Raw genomic sequence first — 19,324 nt, 5'->3', positions numbered from 1 at the left:
TGTAGATTGACGAGGAAAAAAAACTATTCAATATGTTTTAGAATAAGGCTGTAACGTAACAAAATGTGGAAAAAGTCAAGGGGTGTGAATACTTTCCGAATGCACTGTAGGTAGGTTATATTATGTTCAGACGTATCTATATCTACATAACCAAAATAAGGAGAGGGTAAACAGACATTGGGGGACTGTGAATCTCACCTGTTTTGCCAGTGTTCTTCATTGAAGTCTTGTTGGAGGACTCTGTCTCAAATCCATCCAAAGCTAGCTCCTGATACTCCATGGACACCTTGCTGTCCTGGTCTGCGATGTTGATTGGGGATTGGTTCCTCTCTCTGCATTCTGGGTAGGCTGATGACCAGCCCTCCTCTGGCCCGTACATACCTGGATGAGAAGAAAGAATACGATATATATACTCCATATGATATAATGTGATTTCGCAACCCAACCAGAGCTAACCATTTGGCCCGCTAATCAGCAGAGAAAGTGTAACACACTGAAAATATTTTCATACACATTAGGCAGAAAAGAGATCATGTCATGTTTTTAGTGGAATAATGCAGTCTTAATGGCACTCATTTCTAAAAAAGGAATCACCAGTAGATTCCCTCTGATGTTGACCTGCAGTTAAACTTTCCCTCCCATAACGCAGGCAAACATGTGTACCTGTGGTAGTTTTATCAGAATGTGAACAAAGCTACACCTCCTAACCCATGTAGAGGTGACGGCAGTGTACTCAGAGATGAAACCCCACACTCTTAGATTAATGGAAAGGCCCGGTGTGATACCAGACACCTCCATGTAGCACAGAGTCAAGAGAGGGAGAGGAGCAGGGTGGAAATGTCACCATTCTCCTGCCACCTCTCTCAGATAAAGCAAACAGAGAGAAGGACTGAGAGGGTGAGAGAGAGAGAAAGAGAGAGAGCGAGAGAGAGAGAGATAGGACAGGGTCAATGCTATGGAAACAGTGGAGGATGGAAAATATAGATAGTCCCTCTCTTCTCCCCATACACATGTAAGCAGAGCAGGCATGGTGTCCTCAGTGCGGAGTCACAGTCTTCAAAAGCCACTCAACCATAAAACACCAGACCAGCCAAGTGAAGTCAAGTGATTCTTTAGTGTCCAGGGAAGGGGAATTAATTTGGTTGTGGATAACACACTAGAAAAACACATTCAACAAACACAAACATTTACAGTATAATTCAACTGATTCAGTGTATACAACAGCACCCCATACCCATAAACATTCCACCTAATTGATTTTAAATTCAGAAGTACTTTATATATTGGTAACTGCATTATATTAATGTACATAATAATTGGACACATTAGCTAAATAGTGCTACAGTATCTGTCGATTGATGGGAAATAGCCACACCCTCTGTTCCTATCTCTAAACACAAACTCAGACTACAAGTCAAGTTTAATTTATTATACAAGGAACTGAGAAATCAATCATTTAACGTTGTACAATGATTACAACTGCACAACACGCTGTAAGCATTTTATACGAAACGGACATACAGCATCTAATCATAATCCTAATCTCCAATAGATATGCTTCATTGTGTCCTAACCTTGAGTTCTATTGACTTTCCCCTGCAGTATGTTCTCCTGTCCTCTTTTTACAGTGAAGGCTTTGGCTGCCCTCTGTCTTAAGGATGGAAGGAAGGGGCAGGGCCCACTCCTACTACCCCCATGTCCACAGCATGCACACTCTGCTTAAAGTGCACCCATAATTGAAAGCTACACTCGGCTACGGGAGTTCTAAAATGAATTTGTCTATGATTACTCATGCCCCACGCGCATCCAGAGCGTTTGGTAATTTATATTTAATTGAGTTAGGAAGCATCCTCTTCTCCTGCCCCTTATCCTAGCCTTGGGGTATATTGATTGTAGAGGTCTGGGTTTCATATAGGAGAGCGCAGGGTATGGATCCAGGCAGCCATGGCCTGGTAATTAATGCAGTGGAGAGCTGGTGTGAAGCCATTAGTCATTGTTTTAATGCAGCCAATGTGTGCAGAGAGCTGCTGCACTGAGAGGAGAAATAAGCGGACAAGTAAACAATCTTTAAATAAAAAAAACTGACAGAAATACACCTGGCCCATGCATAAGGCAATACAGATGCTGCCTATCTAAACATGTTGAATCTTCCATGTCCTATCTCAACATAGTGAATCTTTATAGGCCTATCTGAAAATGTTACTTAAAGGGAAAATCCACCCCAAACCACAAATTCCTATGATTAACAGTATTGAACAGTGTTAAATAACACTAATATGTGAAAACAATATTTTTGGTTAACAATTTATGCCGTTAAAACAAAGTTGGTAGCAATGTGAAATTCGTTCTGGAAATCTGTTGCAGCTCAAGTCGACTACAAAACCCACAATGCAATGCTGTTTCTCTGGGCTGGCTGGCTGGCTAGCTAGGTAGCTAGAAAGCAAACGTAGCTACACACAATAATACCAAAGTCAACATCATGTTGGGATTTGTTTTCTCATAATTGGATCTGTATGTGATGAATAGCTTAGAAGGAATGCATTAATGATAAGCATAGGTTTGTACTATACTGATATAAATTGTTTCACATAACAGGCTGTGATTCATGTGAGGAACGTTAGGGGCTAGGATGAGATAAGAACTTGTCTCAAAATATTAGACTACACTGCTTCTTTGTGATCTGTGAACCGTCCAAGGACATGGGTACTGCAAAAAGTGCTGGCTCCACAGGTTATTATGATAGCAACTTATGCCTGGCAACAGTGTGCAACAAGTGGAGCGCCAAGGGGTTGGGACCAGCCCGTGCGCCAACGGATTGGCTGAGTAAGTCTAAACCACGCTCAGTCTCTACTCTGATTGGCCAGCAGAGAGGTGGGAACTATCTCTGTCAGAGTATTTGAAGAAGAACCTGTAACAATGGATTAGTTCTCTGAGTGCCCTGCGTGGTATTTCAGCGGACCCGTATATACGAACCTTCATACTTATCATACATACATTTTGCATATAATAAATTTAGCTTGGATTGAAGATCTCTTGATTCTTATTCCAATACCAGATTTGAATTACGCAATTTCTAACAATCAGCATGTGATGTAGCTAGCTAGCAGTAAAATCCCTTAAACAACTATACATTTAGGAGTCTATGTCACTGAGTTCAATTTGCAGTTAATCTCTGCCTAGAGCAAGTGCAGATTACGTTGCTATGGCAACAACAGCCCTTTCCCACATTTCCCACAGACACACAGGGCGCATTGCGAGATGGTACTTGAAGGAGAAACTGAGTTGAATAATTTGGTACACTTTTTAGATTGAGCACATCTATGTGAAATACAGTCCATTCAGAAAGTATTCACACCCCTTGACTTTTTCCACATTTTGTTGTGTTACAGCCTGAATTTAACATGGATTAAATTGAGAGTTTGTGTCACTGGCCTACACACAATACTCCATTATGTCAAAGTGTAATTATGTTTTTAGACATTTTTACAAATTAATAAAAAATGAAAAGCTGAAATGTCTTGAGTTAATAAGTATTCAACACCTTTGTTATGGCAATCTTAAATCAAATCAAATCAAATTGTATTTGCCATATGCGCCGAATACAACAGGTGTAGACATTACAGTGAAATGCTTACTTACAGCCCTTAACCAACAATGCATTTATTTTTTTAATAAAAAAAGGAAAATAAAACAATAACAAAAAAGTGTTGAGAAAAAAAGAGCAGAAGTAAAATAAAATAACAGTAGGGAGGCTATATATACAGGGGTGTACCGGTGCAGAGTCAATGTGCGGGGGCACCGGCTAGTTGAGGTAGTTGAGGTAATATGTACATGTGGGTAGAGTTAAAGTGACATAAATAATTAACAGAGCAGCAGCAGCGTAAAAAGATGGGGTGGGGGTGGGGGGGCAGTGCAAATAGTCCAGGTAGCCATGATTAGCTGTTCAGGAGTCTTATTGCTTGGGGGTAGAAGCTGTTGAGAAGTATTTTGGACCTAGACTTGGCACTCCGGTACCGCTTGCCGTGCGGTAGCAGAGAGAACAGTCTATGACTAGGGTGGCTGGAGTCTTTGACAATTTTGAGGGCCTTCCTCTGACACCGCCTGGTATAGAGTTCCTGGATGGCAGGAAGCTTGGCCCCAGTGATGTACTGGGCCATACGCACTACCCTCTGTAGTGCCTTGCGGTCGGAGGCCGAGCAGTTGCCATACCAGTCGGTGATGCAACCAGTCAGGATGCTCTTGATAGTGCAGCTGTATAAATTTTTGAGGATCTGAGGACCCATGCCAAATCTTTTCAGTCTCCTGAGGGGGAATAGGCTTTGTCGTGCCCTCTTCACGACAGTCTTGGTGTGTTTGGACCATGATAGGTCATTGGTGATGTGGACACCAAGGAACTTGAAGCTCTCAACCTGTTCCACTACAGCCCCGTCGATGAGAATGGGGGCGTGCTCAGTCCTCTTTTTTTGTCCCTGTAGTCCACAATCATCTCCTTTGTCTTGGTCACGTTGAGGGAGAGGTTGTTATCCTGGCACCACACAGCCAGGTCTCTGACCTCCTCCCTATAGGCTGTCTCATCGTTGTCGGTGATCAGGCCTACCACTGTTGTGTCGTCGGCAAACTTAATGATGGTGTTGGAATCATGCCTGGCTATGCAGTCATGGGTGAACAGGGAGTACAGGAGGGGACTGAGCACGCACCCCTGAGGGGCCCCCGTGTTGAGGATCAGTGTGGCAGATGTGTTGTTACCTACCCTTACCACCTGGGGGCGGCCAGTCAGGAAGTCCAGGATCCAGTTGCAGAGGGAGGTGTTTAGTCCCAGGATCCTTAGCTTAGTGATGAGCTTTGAGGGCACTATGGTGTTGAATGCTGAGCTGTAGTCAATGAATAGCATTCTCACGTAGGTGTTCCTCTTGTCCAGGTGGGAAAGTGTGGAGTGCAATAGAGATTGCATCATCTGTGGATCTGTTGGGGCGGTATGCAAATTTGAGTGGGTCTAGGGTTTCTGGGATAATGGTGTTGATGTGAGCCATGACCAGCCTTTCAAAATACTTCATGGCTACAGACGTCAGTGCTACGGGTCGGTAGTCATTTAGGCAGGTTATCTTAGTGTCCTTGGGCATGGGGACTATGGTGGTCTGCTTGAAACATGTTGGTATTACAGACTCAGTCAAGGACATGTTGAAAATGTCAGTGAAGACACTTGCCAATTGGTCAGCACATGCTCAGAGTACACGTCCTGGTAATCCATCTGGCCCTGCGGCCTTGTGAATGTTGACCTGCTTAAAAGTCTTACTCACATTGGCTACGGAGAGTGTGATCACATAGTCATCCGGAACAGCTGGTGCTCTCATGCATGCTTCAGTGTTGCTTGCCTCGAAGCGAGCATAGAAGTGGTTTAGCTCGTCTGGAAGTCTTGTGTCACTGGGCAGCTCGCGGCTGTGCTTCCCTTTGTAGTCTGTAATAGTTTTCAAGCCCTGCCACATCCGACGAGCGTCAGAGCCGGTGTAGTACGATTCAATCTTAGTCCTGTGCTGACTCTTTGCCTGTTTGATGGTTCGTCGGAGGGCATAGCGGGATTTCTTATAAGCGTCCGGGTTAGAGTCCCGTTCCTTGAAAGCGGCAGCTCTACCCTTTAGCTCAGTGCGGATGTTGCCTGTAATCCATGGCTTCTGGTTGGGGTATGTACGTACGGTCACTGTGGGGACGACGTCATCGATGCACTTATTGATGAAGCCAGTGACTGATGTGGTGTACTCCTCAATGCTATCTGAACAATCCCGGAACATGTTCCAGTCTGTGCTAGCAAAACAGTCCTGTAGCTTAGCATCTGCGTCTTCTGACCACTTTTTTATTAACCGAGTCACTGGTGCTTCCTGCTTTAATTTTTACTTATAAGCAGGAATCAGGAGGATAGAGTTATGGTCAGATTTGCCAAATGGAGGGCGAGGGAGAGCTTTGTATGCGTCTCTGTGTGTGGAGTAAAGTAATAATAAAGTAAAGAAAGTAAAATAAGTTCAGGAGTAAAAATGTGCTTAGAAAGTCACATAATAAGTTGCATGGACTCACTCTGTGTGCAATAATAGTGTTTAACATGATTTTTGAATACCTACCTCATCTCTGTACCCCACACATACAATTATCCGTAAGGTCCCTCAGTCGAGCAGGGAATTTCAAACACAGAGTCAACCACAAAGACCAGGGAGGTTTTCCAATGCCTTGCAAACAGGGGCACCTATTGGTCGACGGCTAAATATAAAATTAGCAGACATTGAATATTCCTTTGGGCATGGTGAAGTTATTAATTACACTTTGGATGGTGTATCAATACACCCAGTCACTACAAAAATACAGGAGATGAAGGAAACCGCTCAGGGATTTCACCATGAGGCCAATGGTGACTTTAAAACAGTTACAGAGTTTAATGGCTGTGATAGGAGAAAACTGAGGATGGATAAACAATATTGTAGTTACTCCACAATACTAATACTATTTTTCCACATTTTGATTAGTTACAGCCTTATTCTAAAATGGATTAAAAAAAAAATAATCTTTATATAGACAGGTGTGTGCCTTTCCAAATCATTTCCAATCAATTGAATTTACCACAGGTGGACTCCAATCAAGTTGTACAATGGAAACAGGATGCACCTGAGCTCAATTCTGAGTCTCATAGCTGAAAGGCTATGTCATGGCTCACATCAACACCATTATCCCAGAAACCCTAGAGCCACTCCAATTTGCATACCGCCCCAACAGATCCACAGATGATGCAATCTCTATTGTACTCCACACTGCCCTTTCCCACCTGGACAAGAGGAACACCTACGTGTGAATGCTATTCATTGACTACAGCTCAGCGTTCAACACCATAGTGCCCTCAAAGCTCATCACTAAGCTGACCCTGGGACTAAACACCTCCCTCTGCAACTGGATCCTGGACTTCCTGACGGGCCGCCCCCAGGTGGTAAGGGTAGGTAACAACACATCTGCCACAATGATCCTCAACACGGGGGCCACTCAGGGGTGCATGCTCAGTCCCCTCCTGTAATCCCTGTTCACCCATGACTGCATGGCCAGGCACGACTCCAACACCATCATTAACGATGAGACAGCCTACAGTGAGGGAAAAAAGTATTTGATCCCCTGTTGATTTTGTACGTTTGCCCACTAACAAAGACATGATCAGTCTATAATTTTAATGGTAGGTTTATTTGAACAGTGAGAGACAGAATAATAACAAAAAAAATCCAGATAAACGCATGTCAAAAATGTTATAAATTGATTTGCATTTTAATGTACATATTACCTCAATTACCTCGACTAACCTGTGCCCCCGCACACCTCCCTACTGTTATTTTATTTGACTGCTGCTCTTTAATTATTTAATTTTTTACTTAACTTATTTTTCTTAAAAATGCATTGATGGTTAAGGGCTTGTAAGTAAGCATTTCACTGTAAGGTCTACACCTGTTGTATTTGGCGCATGTGGCAAATACAATTTGATTTGATTTGATTGGCGTCTGAATACTTATTTTTAATACATTTGTAAACATTTCTAAAAACTTGTTTTCACTTTGTCATTATGGGGTATTGTGTGTAGATTGACGAGGGAAAATAATAATTGTATCCATTTTAGAATATAAGGCTGTAACGTAACAAAATATTGAAAAAGTCAAGGGGTCTGAATAATTTCCGAAAGCACTGTATACTTTGTCATGACGATATGAACGGATGGATGCGTTCTAGACAATTTATTGGCTGATTTCGCGATCTGGAGTACAGGTAATTGTTTTAAAAGCGTTATGAAATGTGATAGTGTGTTATCCCCATCTCCAGTGAGGAGAACCATGTAGCTATGACGCATTCCTACACGATTTCCTGATTTCACAGACGGACCACTTAGAAGTTAAATCATGGGGAAAATTGTTATTTTACCCAGTGATAGAACATAGGCTTTCACCAAATTGACAGGAGTTTCATGATTTTTATTTGGGGGTGGATTATCCCTTTAAAAGCATATTACACCCATCTAAATCTCATAAGATAATGATGGAGCATGAGTGGAACATGAATTTCTGTGAGCTCACACAGTGATGATAAAATTAGACCTTGTATGCCAGGGCCAGGGCCAGTCAGTGTCCCCTGGTGCAATTGGCCTTCCTCCTGAGACGAGCTAGCGTGAGAAGAACTAAAGCCAGCAGCACGCCACCAGGTGCCGCATCAACGTTGCATTCCCCTTTGACCTATGCCTACCAGAGATTGATACTTAGAGAAAATGAAACACTGGCCTTTTTAACCAAACAAACCGGTTTTCAATTACAGGAACAATCAACAAGCTTACAGGGAGAGGAAACCAATATGTAATTTTGTAATTTGGGTGAACAATCCCTTTAAAGCTGGAAACCATAGTGGTGAAACTGTCACATCCATTTGCGATATTACCATAACAAAGATGTTACTTCAAACAACGAACACAGATTTGTTTCCCTTTGAAATCATCGCACGTGCGATAAAACAGCAGTGTGTACTAATACTTTATTTTTACGTGATGCTAGATGCTCATTTCCTCAAAACAAAAACAATAACATATGCGCCTGAGGGCGGCCAGTGGCGCTGTTTCGCCTATCGCGGATCTAAGCTTTAAGCCTTCTCTTTTATGTTATAGATAAAGGAATGGATTGAGAATCACCTAAAATGTACTAGGTTTGTGAGGATACTAAACATTAGGAACACCTTTATAATATTGAGTTGGCCCTCAGAAAAGCCTAAATTCGTCGGGGCATGGACTCTACAAGGTGTCGAAAGCGTTCTACAGGGATGCTGGCCCATGTTGACTCCAATGCTTCCCACAGTTGTGTCAAGTTGGCTGGATGTCCTTTGCGTAGTGGACCATTCTTGATACACACAGGAAACTGTTGAGCGTGAAAAACCCAGCAGCGTTGTAGTTCTTGACACAAACTGGTGTGCCTGGCACCTACTACCATACCCCGTTCAAAGGCGCTTAAATCTTTTGTCTTTCCCAGTCACCCTCTAAATGGCACATATACACATTCCATGTCTCAACTGTCTCCTCCCCTTCATCTACACTGATTGAAGTGGATTGAACAGTGACATCAATAAGGGATCATAGCTTTCACCTGGATTCACCTGGTCAGTATATGTCATAGAAAGAGCAGGTGTTCTTAATCAAATCAAATTTTATTGGCCACATGCGCCGAATACAACAGGTGCAGACATTACAGTGAAATGCTTACTTACAGCCCTTTGCGACATGCATAATCATACATTCTGGTCAACAGGGAGAGGATTTTAGATTTCCGATGTTTTATGCATTTTTCTTGTCCAATTGTCTGTGATTCTCTTGAGAGCATGCACATTTTATTTCTGCGAATTATGAAGACTGTAAATACACCTTTATGTTGCTTTCACCCTCCAGGGACAAGAGGCTTTTCAGTCAATTAAGAGCGATTTCTTCAACAGCCTCAGCGCTCGCGACCTTGCTCATTTCATATTGAAAAAATGCCATATTCCAATTTGCTGCGTAAAAAAAAACATGATTGTGTGAGGCTGCTTAAAGAGCACAATTATAAAACTTTTGCCCAAAGACAGCATTGTTACCCAAAAGCAAACACACCTTAGGGGGAATTTGCCTTTGGAAAAAATATGCCATTCTCCAAGGAACAGAACAAAGCATGGCGCCACTATTCTATTTCCCACCCGTTTTTCCAGCAGCTATTTCAGGATGCTCTATGGTCCTCTCCTAGGGCCGTCATTCCATCAAGATTAGTGGGAAATGGCAGAAATCAATGCTGTGAGAGGTCTGCTGGTATTTCAGTGATCTCCGCCTTGCAGGAGAGGCCCAATAGAGTCACTCAAAGTATTAAATGTAATCTCCCAGTGCAGCCAGTGCGACAGAAGCCTCTCTCAAATCCTCTTCACCTGGAGGAAAATACACAGCCTACTGTACCCTCTCCAGCAACACCTATTACAATGGCTAACAATGTAAACAAATACACAAGGTTAATTTGAACTGGAATGGGGATGTGGCAGAGAAATTAGACATTTGAGAGTGAGAAGTTAATAGAAGAGAGAGCGAGACACACAGAGAGAAAGTGTGTGAGAGAGAGAAACAGGGAGAGAGCGAGAGAGAGTATGTGTGTGTGTATGCATGTGTGTGTCTCTTCACAGTCCCCGCTGTTCCATAAGCTGTATTTTGATAAGTTACATTTTTTTATTTTAGTGCTTGTATGATTTACTTGATGTGGAATAGAGTTCCATGTAGTCATGGCTCTATGTGGTACTATGCGCTTCCCATAGTCTGTTCTGGACTTGGGGACTGTGAAGAGACCTCTGGTGGCAAGTCTTGTGGGGTATGCATGGGTGTCCAAGCTGTGTGCTAGTAGTTTAAACAGACAGTTCAGTGCAGACAGCTCGTACTACACCGGCTCCGACGCTCGTAAACCTGTCCCTGACTGAGTCTGTAATACCAACATGTTTCAAGCAGACCACCATAGTCCCTGTGCACAAGAACGCTAAGGTAATGCCTAAATGAGTACCGACCCGTAGCACTCACGTCTGTAGCCATGAAGTGCTTTAAAAGGCTGGTCATGGCTCACATCAACACCATTATCCCAGAAACCCTAGACCCACTCCAATTTGCATACCGCCCCAACATATCCACAGATGATGCAATCTCTATTGCACACCACACCGCCCTTTCCCACCTGGACAAAAGGAACACCTATGTGAGAATGCTATTCATTGACTACAGCTCAGCGTTCAACACCATAGTGCCCTCAAAGCTCAGCACTAAGCAAAGGACCCCGGGACTAAACACCTCCCTCTGCAACTGGATCCTGGACTTCCTGACGGGCCGCCCCCAGGTGGTAAGGGTAGGTAACAACACATCTGCCACACTGATCCTCAACACGGGGGCTCCTCAGGGGTGCGTGCTCAGTCCCCTCCTGTACTCCCTGTTCACCCATGACTGCATGGCCAAGCACGACTCCAACACCATTTTTAAGTTTGCCAACGACACAACAGTGGTAGGCCTGATCACCGACAACGATGAGACATCCTATAGGAAGGAGGTCAGAGACCAGGCCATGTGGTGCCAGGATAACAACCTCTCCCTCAACGTGATCAAGACAAAGGAGATGATTGTGGACTACAGGAAAAGGAGGACCGAGCACGCCCCCATTCTCATCGACAGGGCTGTAGTGGAGCAGGTTGAGAGCTTGGTGTCCACATCACCAACAAACTATCATGGTCCAAACACACCAAGACAGTCGTGAAGAGGGCACGACAAAACCTATTATCCCTCAGGAGACTGAAAAGATTTGGCATGTATCCTCAGATCCTCAAAAAGTTATACAGCTGCACCGTCGAGAGCATCCTGACTGGTTGCATCACCGCCTGGTATGGCAACTGCCTCCGACCGCAAGGCACTACAGAGGGTAGTGTGTACGGCCCAGTACAGGGACCATCCAGGACCTCTATACCAGGCAGTGTCAGAGGAAGGCCCTAAAAATTGGCAACGACTCCAGCCAACCTAGTCATAGACTGTTCTCTCTGCTAACACACAGCAAGCGGTACCGGAGCCTAGGTCCAAAAGGCTTCTTAACAGCTTCTACCCCAAGCCATAAAACTCCTGAACAGCTAATCAAATGGCTACCCAGACTTTTTATTATCTATGCATAGTCACTTTACCTCTACCCACATGTACATATTACCTCAATTACCTCGACTAACCTGTGACCCCGCACATTGACTCTGTACCGGTACCCCCGGTATATGAAAAAAGTAAAAAAAGAATGTATGCACTCACTAACTGTAAGTCGCTCTGGATAAGAGCGTCTGCTAAATGACTAAAATGTAAATGTATATAGCCTCGCTACTAATATTTTACTGCTGCTCTTTAATTTTTTTCTATTTCAATTATTTTTTTATGATCTATTTTTTACTTAACGCGTACTTTTCTTAAAACTGCATTGTCGGTTAAGGGCTTGTAAGTAAGCATTTCGCTGTAATGTCTACACCTGTTGTATTCGGCGCATGTGACAAATAAAATTATGCACACCTTGTCACAACACGATTGGCTCAAACGCATTAAGAAGGAAAGAACTTCCACAAATTAACTTTTAAGAAGGCACACCTGTTAATTGAAATGCATTCCAGGTGACTACCTCGTGAAGCTGGTTGAAAGAATGCCAAGAGTGTGCAGAGCTTTCATCAAGGCATAGGGTGGCTATTTGAAGAATCTCAAATAAATAAAATATATTTTGATTTGTTTAATACTTTTTCTGTTACTACATGATTCCATATGTGTTATTTCATAGTTTTGATGTCTTCACTATTATTCTACAATGTAGAAAATAGTAAAAATAAAGAAAAACCCTTGAAAGAGTAGGTGTTCTAAAACTTTTGACTGGTAGTGTACGTTTTTTTCCAGCAGCAGATTATGATGGATAATGTCAAAAGATGCACTGAAATCTAACAAAACAACTCCCACAATCTTTTTATTATCAATGTCTCTCAGCCAATCATCAGTCAGTTGTGTAAGTGCCATCTGTACATGTTGAATGCCCTTCCCTATAAGCGTGCTGAAAATCTGTTGTTTGTTTACTATGACTAGCATTGTATCTGGTCAAACACATTATTTTTTCTTCAAAAGTTGGTAACAGGCTGATTGGTCGGCTGTTTGAGCCAGTAAAGGGTGCTTTGCTACTCTTGGGTAGCGGAATGACTTTTGCTTCCCTCCAGGCCTGAGGGCACACACTTTCCTGTAGGCTTAGATTGAAGAGATTGTAAATAGGAGTGGCAATATCGTCCGCTATCTTCCTGTTATTTTCCATCCAAGTTGTCAGACCCAGGTGGCTTGTCATTGTTGATAGACAACAATAATATTTTCACCTCTTCCACACTCACTTTACGGAATTCAAAATGACAATGCTTGTCTTACATAATTTGGTTAGTTATGCATGGATGTGTAGGTTCAGAATTTGTTGTTGGCATGTCATGCTTAAGTTTTCTAACCTTGCCAATGACAAAAGTAGTTGGCAATATCAGTGGGTTTTGTGATGAATGAGCCACCTGATTCAATGAATGATGGAGCCAAGTTTGCCTTTTTGCCCAAAATTACATTTTAGGTGCTCCAAAACTTTTTACTATCATTCTTTATATCATTTATCTTGTAGGAGCTTTGGGCCAGTAACCGAAAGGTTGCTGGATCGAATCCCCGAGCTGACAAGGTAAAAATATGTCATTCTGCCCCTGAGCAAGGCAGTTAAACCCACTGTTCCCCGGGCGCCGATGACGTGGATGTCGACAAAGGCAGCCCCACACACCTCTCTGATTCAGAGGGGTTGGGTTAAATGCGGAAGACACATTTCAGTTGAATGCATTCAGTTGTACAACTGACTAGGTATCCCCCTTTCCCTTCCCTTTGTTTCATAGTACAGTTTCTTCTTATTTTTGTTCAGTTTAGTCACATGATTTCTTAATTTAAAGTATGTTTACCAATCGCCTGTGCAGCTAGACTTATTTGCCATTTCTTTTGCCTCATCCCTCTCATCCATACATGTTTAATATTCTTCATCAATACACATGGATTTAACAGTTTTTAAAGTAATTTTCTTAATGGGTGCATGTTTATTAGTTACTGGAATAAGTAATTTCATAAATGTGTCAAGTGCAGCGTCTGGTTGCTCCTTATTACACACCACAGACCAGCAAATATTCTTTACATCTTCAACATAGGAATTACTACAACATAGGAATTTTCCTAGATATGGCTACTATATTATGATCACTACATCAAATCAAATTTTATTGGTCACATACACGTTCAGCAGATGTTATTGCGGGTGTAGCGAAATGCTTGTATTTCTAGCTCCAACTGTGCAGTAATATCTAACAAGTAATATCTAACAAATTCACAACAATACACATAATACACACTAATCTAAAGTAAAGGAATGGAATTAAGAATATATAAATATTTGGACGAGCAATGTCAGAGTGGCGTAGACTAAGATACAGTAGAATAGAATACAGTATATACATATGAGATGAGTAATGCAAAATACTGTCATGAGCACTCTCTCTCCCTGGTAGCAACATTAATTGCATTCAATTATCTTCCACTCTGCTCACCTCCCTCTCTCTACTCAGCCTAACTAGCTCCACCTGCCCTGCTCTGCTCTTGTTACCTGGCCAGCTGCACTGCATTTCCCACTCACCATCCTCACCTTGCCTCACTCTGTTCTAATTACTCTGCCAGCTGAACTGCATTTCCCCACTACCTCTCCCAGTATATCAAGCCCTGTTTTTCAGCCAAGCCCTGTCAGATCGTCTTCAAACCCGGACCAGTAACCTGCCTGTCTGCGCTCTGACTCCTGTTTGTGATACCGATCCTTTCTTGACTGCCTCCTTGTTCTACTGCCCCGTCTATCCCAACCTGCCTTCTGGACCTCGACTACTCTCCGATCTTCAGCCCCTCCGGTAACTCGTTTCTGCCTTCTGTCTCTCACCACGATATTTGCCCAGCCCTGATCTGTACTTCTGCCTGCCATTCATATTGCTGTTGTGTGTGTGTGTTTCCCCAGGTCTCCGACCACCAGATGAGCGTGCCCAGACGTTTCACCACCCTCAGCCCGATACGCCGCTCCATCACTGGGGAACACACACACTAAGCACTTGGACTGGACACCCCCGGACATTTGGTGACCCCCGGAGCACAGGTACCCACAGGAGGACCCTGAAAGACCCCCTGACACCCCTGGGACTCCTCTTCCCGCCTGTAACCTTGAATAAAGAACTCTGAATTTGAACTTGCGCTCTTGGGTCCTCTTCTGTTCGTGACAGAACGATCTGACCATCATGGACCCAGCGCACTCCCCTGACCACGATGGAGGAAGAGCCAGAGAGGACTGCCCTACAGCGACTGGAACGCTCTGAGGGAGACATAAGTCGGATGGCTGGCGACATCGCTTCCCTTCTCCAGCTATTCAACCAGCAGCAACAACAGTTCCAACTGCAGCAACAACAGCTAGCCCAAGCCCTGCAACTACTCTCAAGCCCGGCTACTCCACCTGCACCCCCTGGTCCTTTTGTTCCTGTACCACCGATACTCCTTCATCCCTCCGCTGGAGGTCCCAATGCTGCAGGCCCGGCAGTGCTGCCACCAGATCCCCACGCTCCTGAACCAAGGATTGGGAACCCGGAACGCTTTTGATGGCAACCAGAAGCAAGTAAGACCATTCTTGAGCAGCTGCCGAATCCAGTTTGCACTACAGCCCAGGACTTTCTCAACAGAGGGAGCCAAGGTGGGGTATGTCATCACACATCTCACCGGTCGAGCTCGGTTGTGGGGAACGGCGAATTCGACCGGCAAACCCCAGCCTGTGCCTCCTTCAGTGCCTTTGAGGAGGAGATGTTAAAGGTCTTTGACCTAGGCTCGCCAACAGCCGAAGCGTCACAAGCTCTGCTCACCATCCGTCAGGGCAATCGGACAGTGGCAGACTTCTCCATTGACTTTCGTACCCTGGCCAGTCAAAGCTCGTTTAACCCAGAGGCACTGGTGCAAGCCTTCCTCCATAGCCTGGCGGACTATATCAAGGACGAGCTTGTTTCCCATGACCCGCCCTCAACGCTTGATGCCGCCATTGACCTTGCCGTTCGCATTGACCGCCGTATACAGACCCGGAGGAGGGAGAAGGGCCGTCTCAGTCAACCTGCCATCCGTACTCGGGTCGATACCGCTTCTGTCCAGCCCCTGCCTGTCAAGTCCCATAGCCAACTCAATCAGCCTGAGCCCATGGAGATTGGCCGTGCCTCTCTGACTCCCGAGGAGCGTCGGCGCCGTCTAAGCTCCAACCTTTGCCTCTACTGTGGTGGCGAGAATCACCGTGTCGCTACTTGTCCGGCAAAAGCCGCAGCTCACCAGGTGTAGGGGAGATCCGGGTGAGCTCAACAAGCCTTCAGTCTCCCTCCATCCGAAAGACCCTGCTTCATCTCCGCCTTCAGCTTTCTGACAAGACTCATACATTGGCCGCCCTTGTGGACTCCGGGCCGAAGCAAACATCATGGACCCTGAGCTTGCACAGCAACTGGGCGTGAACCATCATCAACTGACACAACCCATTCCTGCACGAGCCCTGGATGGGCATCATCTTGGCACTGTCACTCATATCTCCGCCCCTGTGACAATCCTGCTGTCAGGAAACCACCAGGAGTCCATCCAGTTTCACCTCCTACACTCACCTGGCCAACCACTCATTCTTGGATACCCGTGGCTCCGTCAGCACAACCCCCACATCGACTGGGAGACAGGAACAGTCCGTGAGTGGGGAAGGAGTTGTCACCAGACCTGTTTAAGGGGGGCCACCCTGCCCGTTCACCGGGAAGGATCTAGCGCTACCTCCGACATATCCAATGTTCCGGCCTGTTACCACAGCCTGAAAGAGGTGTTCAACAAATCCAAGGCGACATCTCTACCCCCACACAGACCCTATGACTGCGCGATTGATCTCCTGCCTGGCACAGCACCTCCCAAGGGTCGTCTGTATTCACTGTCAGCCCCGGAAAGAAAGGCCATGGAGGACTACATTAATGACTCTCTTGCCTCCGGGATAATTAGACCGTCGTCTTCCCCCGCAGGAGCGGGATTCTTCTTTGTCGGCAAGAAGGACGGTTCTCTTCGTCCATGCATAGATTACCGGGGTCTGAACGACATCACGGTTAAGAATCGCTACCCACTGCCCTTACTTTCGTCTGCCTTCGAACTGCTGCAGGGAGCCACTGTATTCACTAAGCTGGACCTTCGCAATGCCTACCATCTGGTGCGGATGAGGGAGGGAGACGAATGGAAGACAGCGTTCAACACACCAACCGGCCACTATGAATATCTCGTCATGCCCTTCGGCCTCACCAATGCCCCAGCAGTTTTTCAAGCCCTAGTGAATGATATCCTCAGGGACATGCTAAATACGTTCGTATTTGTGTACCTTGACGATATTTTAATATTCTCAAAGACTCTGTCAGAACACACGCACCACGTCCGGTTGGTCCTGCGCCGCCTGCTGGAGAACTCTCTTTTCGTGAAGGCAGAGAAGTGCGAGTTCCATGCCAAGACCGTTTCATTCCTGGGGTATGTGGTGACCGAGGGCAGCATTCAGATGGATCTCACGAAGGTGTCGGCTGTCACTTCCTGGCCAGTTCCTGAGTCTCGGAAGAAGTTGCAACAGTTCCTGGGCTTTGCCAACTTTTATAGGAGATTCATCAGAAACTATAGCACAGTGGCTGCACCCCTCACGGCGCTAACCAGCACTAAACAACCGTACCAATGGACATCAGCTGCTGATAAGGCCTTCAATATCCTCAAGACATGTTTCACTTCTGCTCCCATCCTCCAGATGCCAGATGCAGCAAGGCAGTTTGTGGTGGAGGTAGATGCTTCGGACGTGGGAGTGGGTGCAGTGCTCTCTCAAAGAGCAGCTGAGGATGGCAAGATGCACCCCTGTGCCTTCTACTCCCGTCGGCTAACCCCTGCCGAATGCAACTACGACATTGGGAACCGCGAGCTGTTGGCTGTCAAGCTCGCCCTTGAAGAATGGCGGCACTGGTTAGAGGGGTCAAGGGAACCATTCGTAGTGTGGACAGACCACAAGAACCTGGAGTATATCCAAACAGCCAGGAGGCTGAACTCCCGTCAACAGCGGTGGTCTCTGTTCTTTACGCGCTTCAATTTCACGCTCTCCTACCGCCCGGGATCTCGCAACATCAAACCTGATGCTCTTTCCCGGATGTTTCAGAAGGACGAGACCACCGCCATGACAGCTCCCATTCTTCCCAGCCACTTGGTCGTAGCGGCCCTCACCTGGGAGATCGAGAAGCAGGTCATGGAGGCTCTTCGGGACCAGCCAGGTCCAAGCACCAGCGCCCCCAACCGTCTGTTTGTTCCAGCAAATCTCAGGTCACCTGTGATTCAGTGGGGGCACGAATCCCGTCTGGCCTGTCATCCCGGCATCACTCGCACCCTTCATCTGGTCCGCCAGCGGTTCTGGTGGCGGGGGATGAGACGGGATGTCCGAGAATTCATCCGAGCTTGTCCCACTTGTAACCGAAACAAGACTCCCAACCAGCCTCCTGCTGGGTTGCTGCAACCCCTACTCATACCCAAGAGGCCCTGGTCCCACGTTTCACTGGACTTTGTTACGGGCCTTCCGCCCTCTGACGGACACACAGTCATCCTTACCATTGTTGACCGCTTTAGTAAGATGACCCACTTCGTGCCCCTTCCCAAACTACCCTCTGCTAAAGAGACCTCCCAGGTGGTCCTGGAACATGTGTTTCGTATCCATGGCCTACCCCAGGATATAGTGTCAGACCGGGGCCCGCAATTCTCAGCAACCTTTTGGAAGGAGTTCTGTCATCTCCTTGGGGCCACCGCCAGCCTATCGTCTGGATTCCACCCGCAGTCAAACGGCCAGACTGAACGCATGAACCAGGAGCTGGAGAAGGCACTGAGGTGTGTGGCTTCCCAAAATCCCCGGGCCTGGGCTCAACACCTGCTCTGGGTGGAATATGCCCATAATTCACTCACCAGTTCCTCCACCGGGCTCTCCCCCTTTCAGTGTGTCTCACGGGTATCAACCTCCACTGTTTGCCAGCCAGGAGGCGGATGCCACCTGTCCGTCTGCTCTTGCGTATGCCCGCCGCTGCCGCCGCACTTGGGCCCAGGCTCGCACTGTGCTCCTGAAGTCTGGAACCAGCTACGCCGTCGGTGCCAACCGACGGAGGACCCAGCACCTACTTACCGGGTTGGTCAGAAGGTCTGGCTGTCTGCCCGGGATCTGCCGCTGCGGGTTGTATCACGAAAGCTGGCCCCTCGCTTCATTGGTCCTTTTCCTGTGCAGAAAGTCATCAGTCCAACGGCGGTCCGACTTCAGTTGCCCGCTTCCATGCGGGTCCACCCCACCTTCCACGTCTCCAAGGTCAAGCCGGTCCATGAAAGTCCCCTGGTCCCTGCAGCTCCGGCGCCACCTCCTCCGCGCCTCGTAGATGGCGGTCCTGTCTTCACCGTCCGGCGGCTGCTCCGCTCTAGGCGAAGGGGTAGGGGTCTCCAGTACCTCGTTGATTGGGAGGGATATGGTCCAGAGGAGAGGACCTGGATCCCGGCCAGGAGGATAGTGGACCGGACCCTTATCACTGACTTCCACCGACTACATCCTGATCAGCCTGCAATCCGTAGGGGGCCGTCCAAGAGGGGTTCCTAGCCGTCCGGCCCGCCCTGCTCCTGTCTCAGTGCCTGTCCTGTCTCCCG

The 19,324-nt window shown here is 46.3% G+C and overlaps 1 protein-coding gene across 3 annotated transcripts in view; it reads right to left on the bottom strand.

Moving 5' to 3' along the window:
- LOC121574943 (receptor-type tyrosine-protein phosphatase gamma) overlaps window positions 1-19,324 on the bottom strand; it is a 401,205-nt gene that overhangs the window by 153,310 nt on the left and 228,571 nt on the right. For all 3 annotated transcript variants that reach the window (XM_041887647.2, XM_041887648.2, XM_041887649.2), the window contains exon 3: window positions 199-381. In XM_041887647.2, coding sequence (XP_041743581.2) covers window positions 199-381 — 183 coding nt within the window. The remainder of the gene's footprint in view (window positions 1-198; window positions 382-19,324) is intronic.

The sequence above is a fragment of the Coregonus clupeaformis genome, chromosome 10, assembly GCF_020615455.1.
Source record: "Coregonus clupeaformis isolate EN_2021a chromosome 10, ASM2061545v1, whole genome shotgun sequence".
NCBI classification, from domain to species: domain Eukaryota; kingdom Metazoa; phylum Chordata; class Actinopteri; order Salmoniformes; family Salmonidae; genus Coregonus; species Coregonus clupeaformis.
Note: the sequence above shows the minus strand (reverse complement) of the source record. Positions and strands in the feature narration are given on the sequence as shown.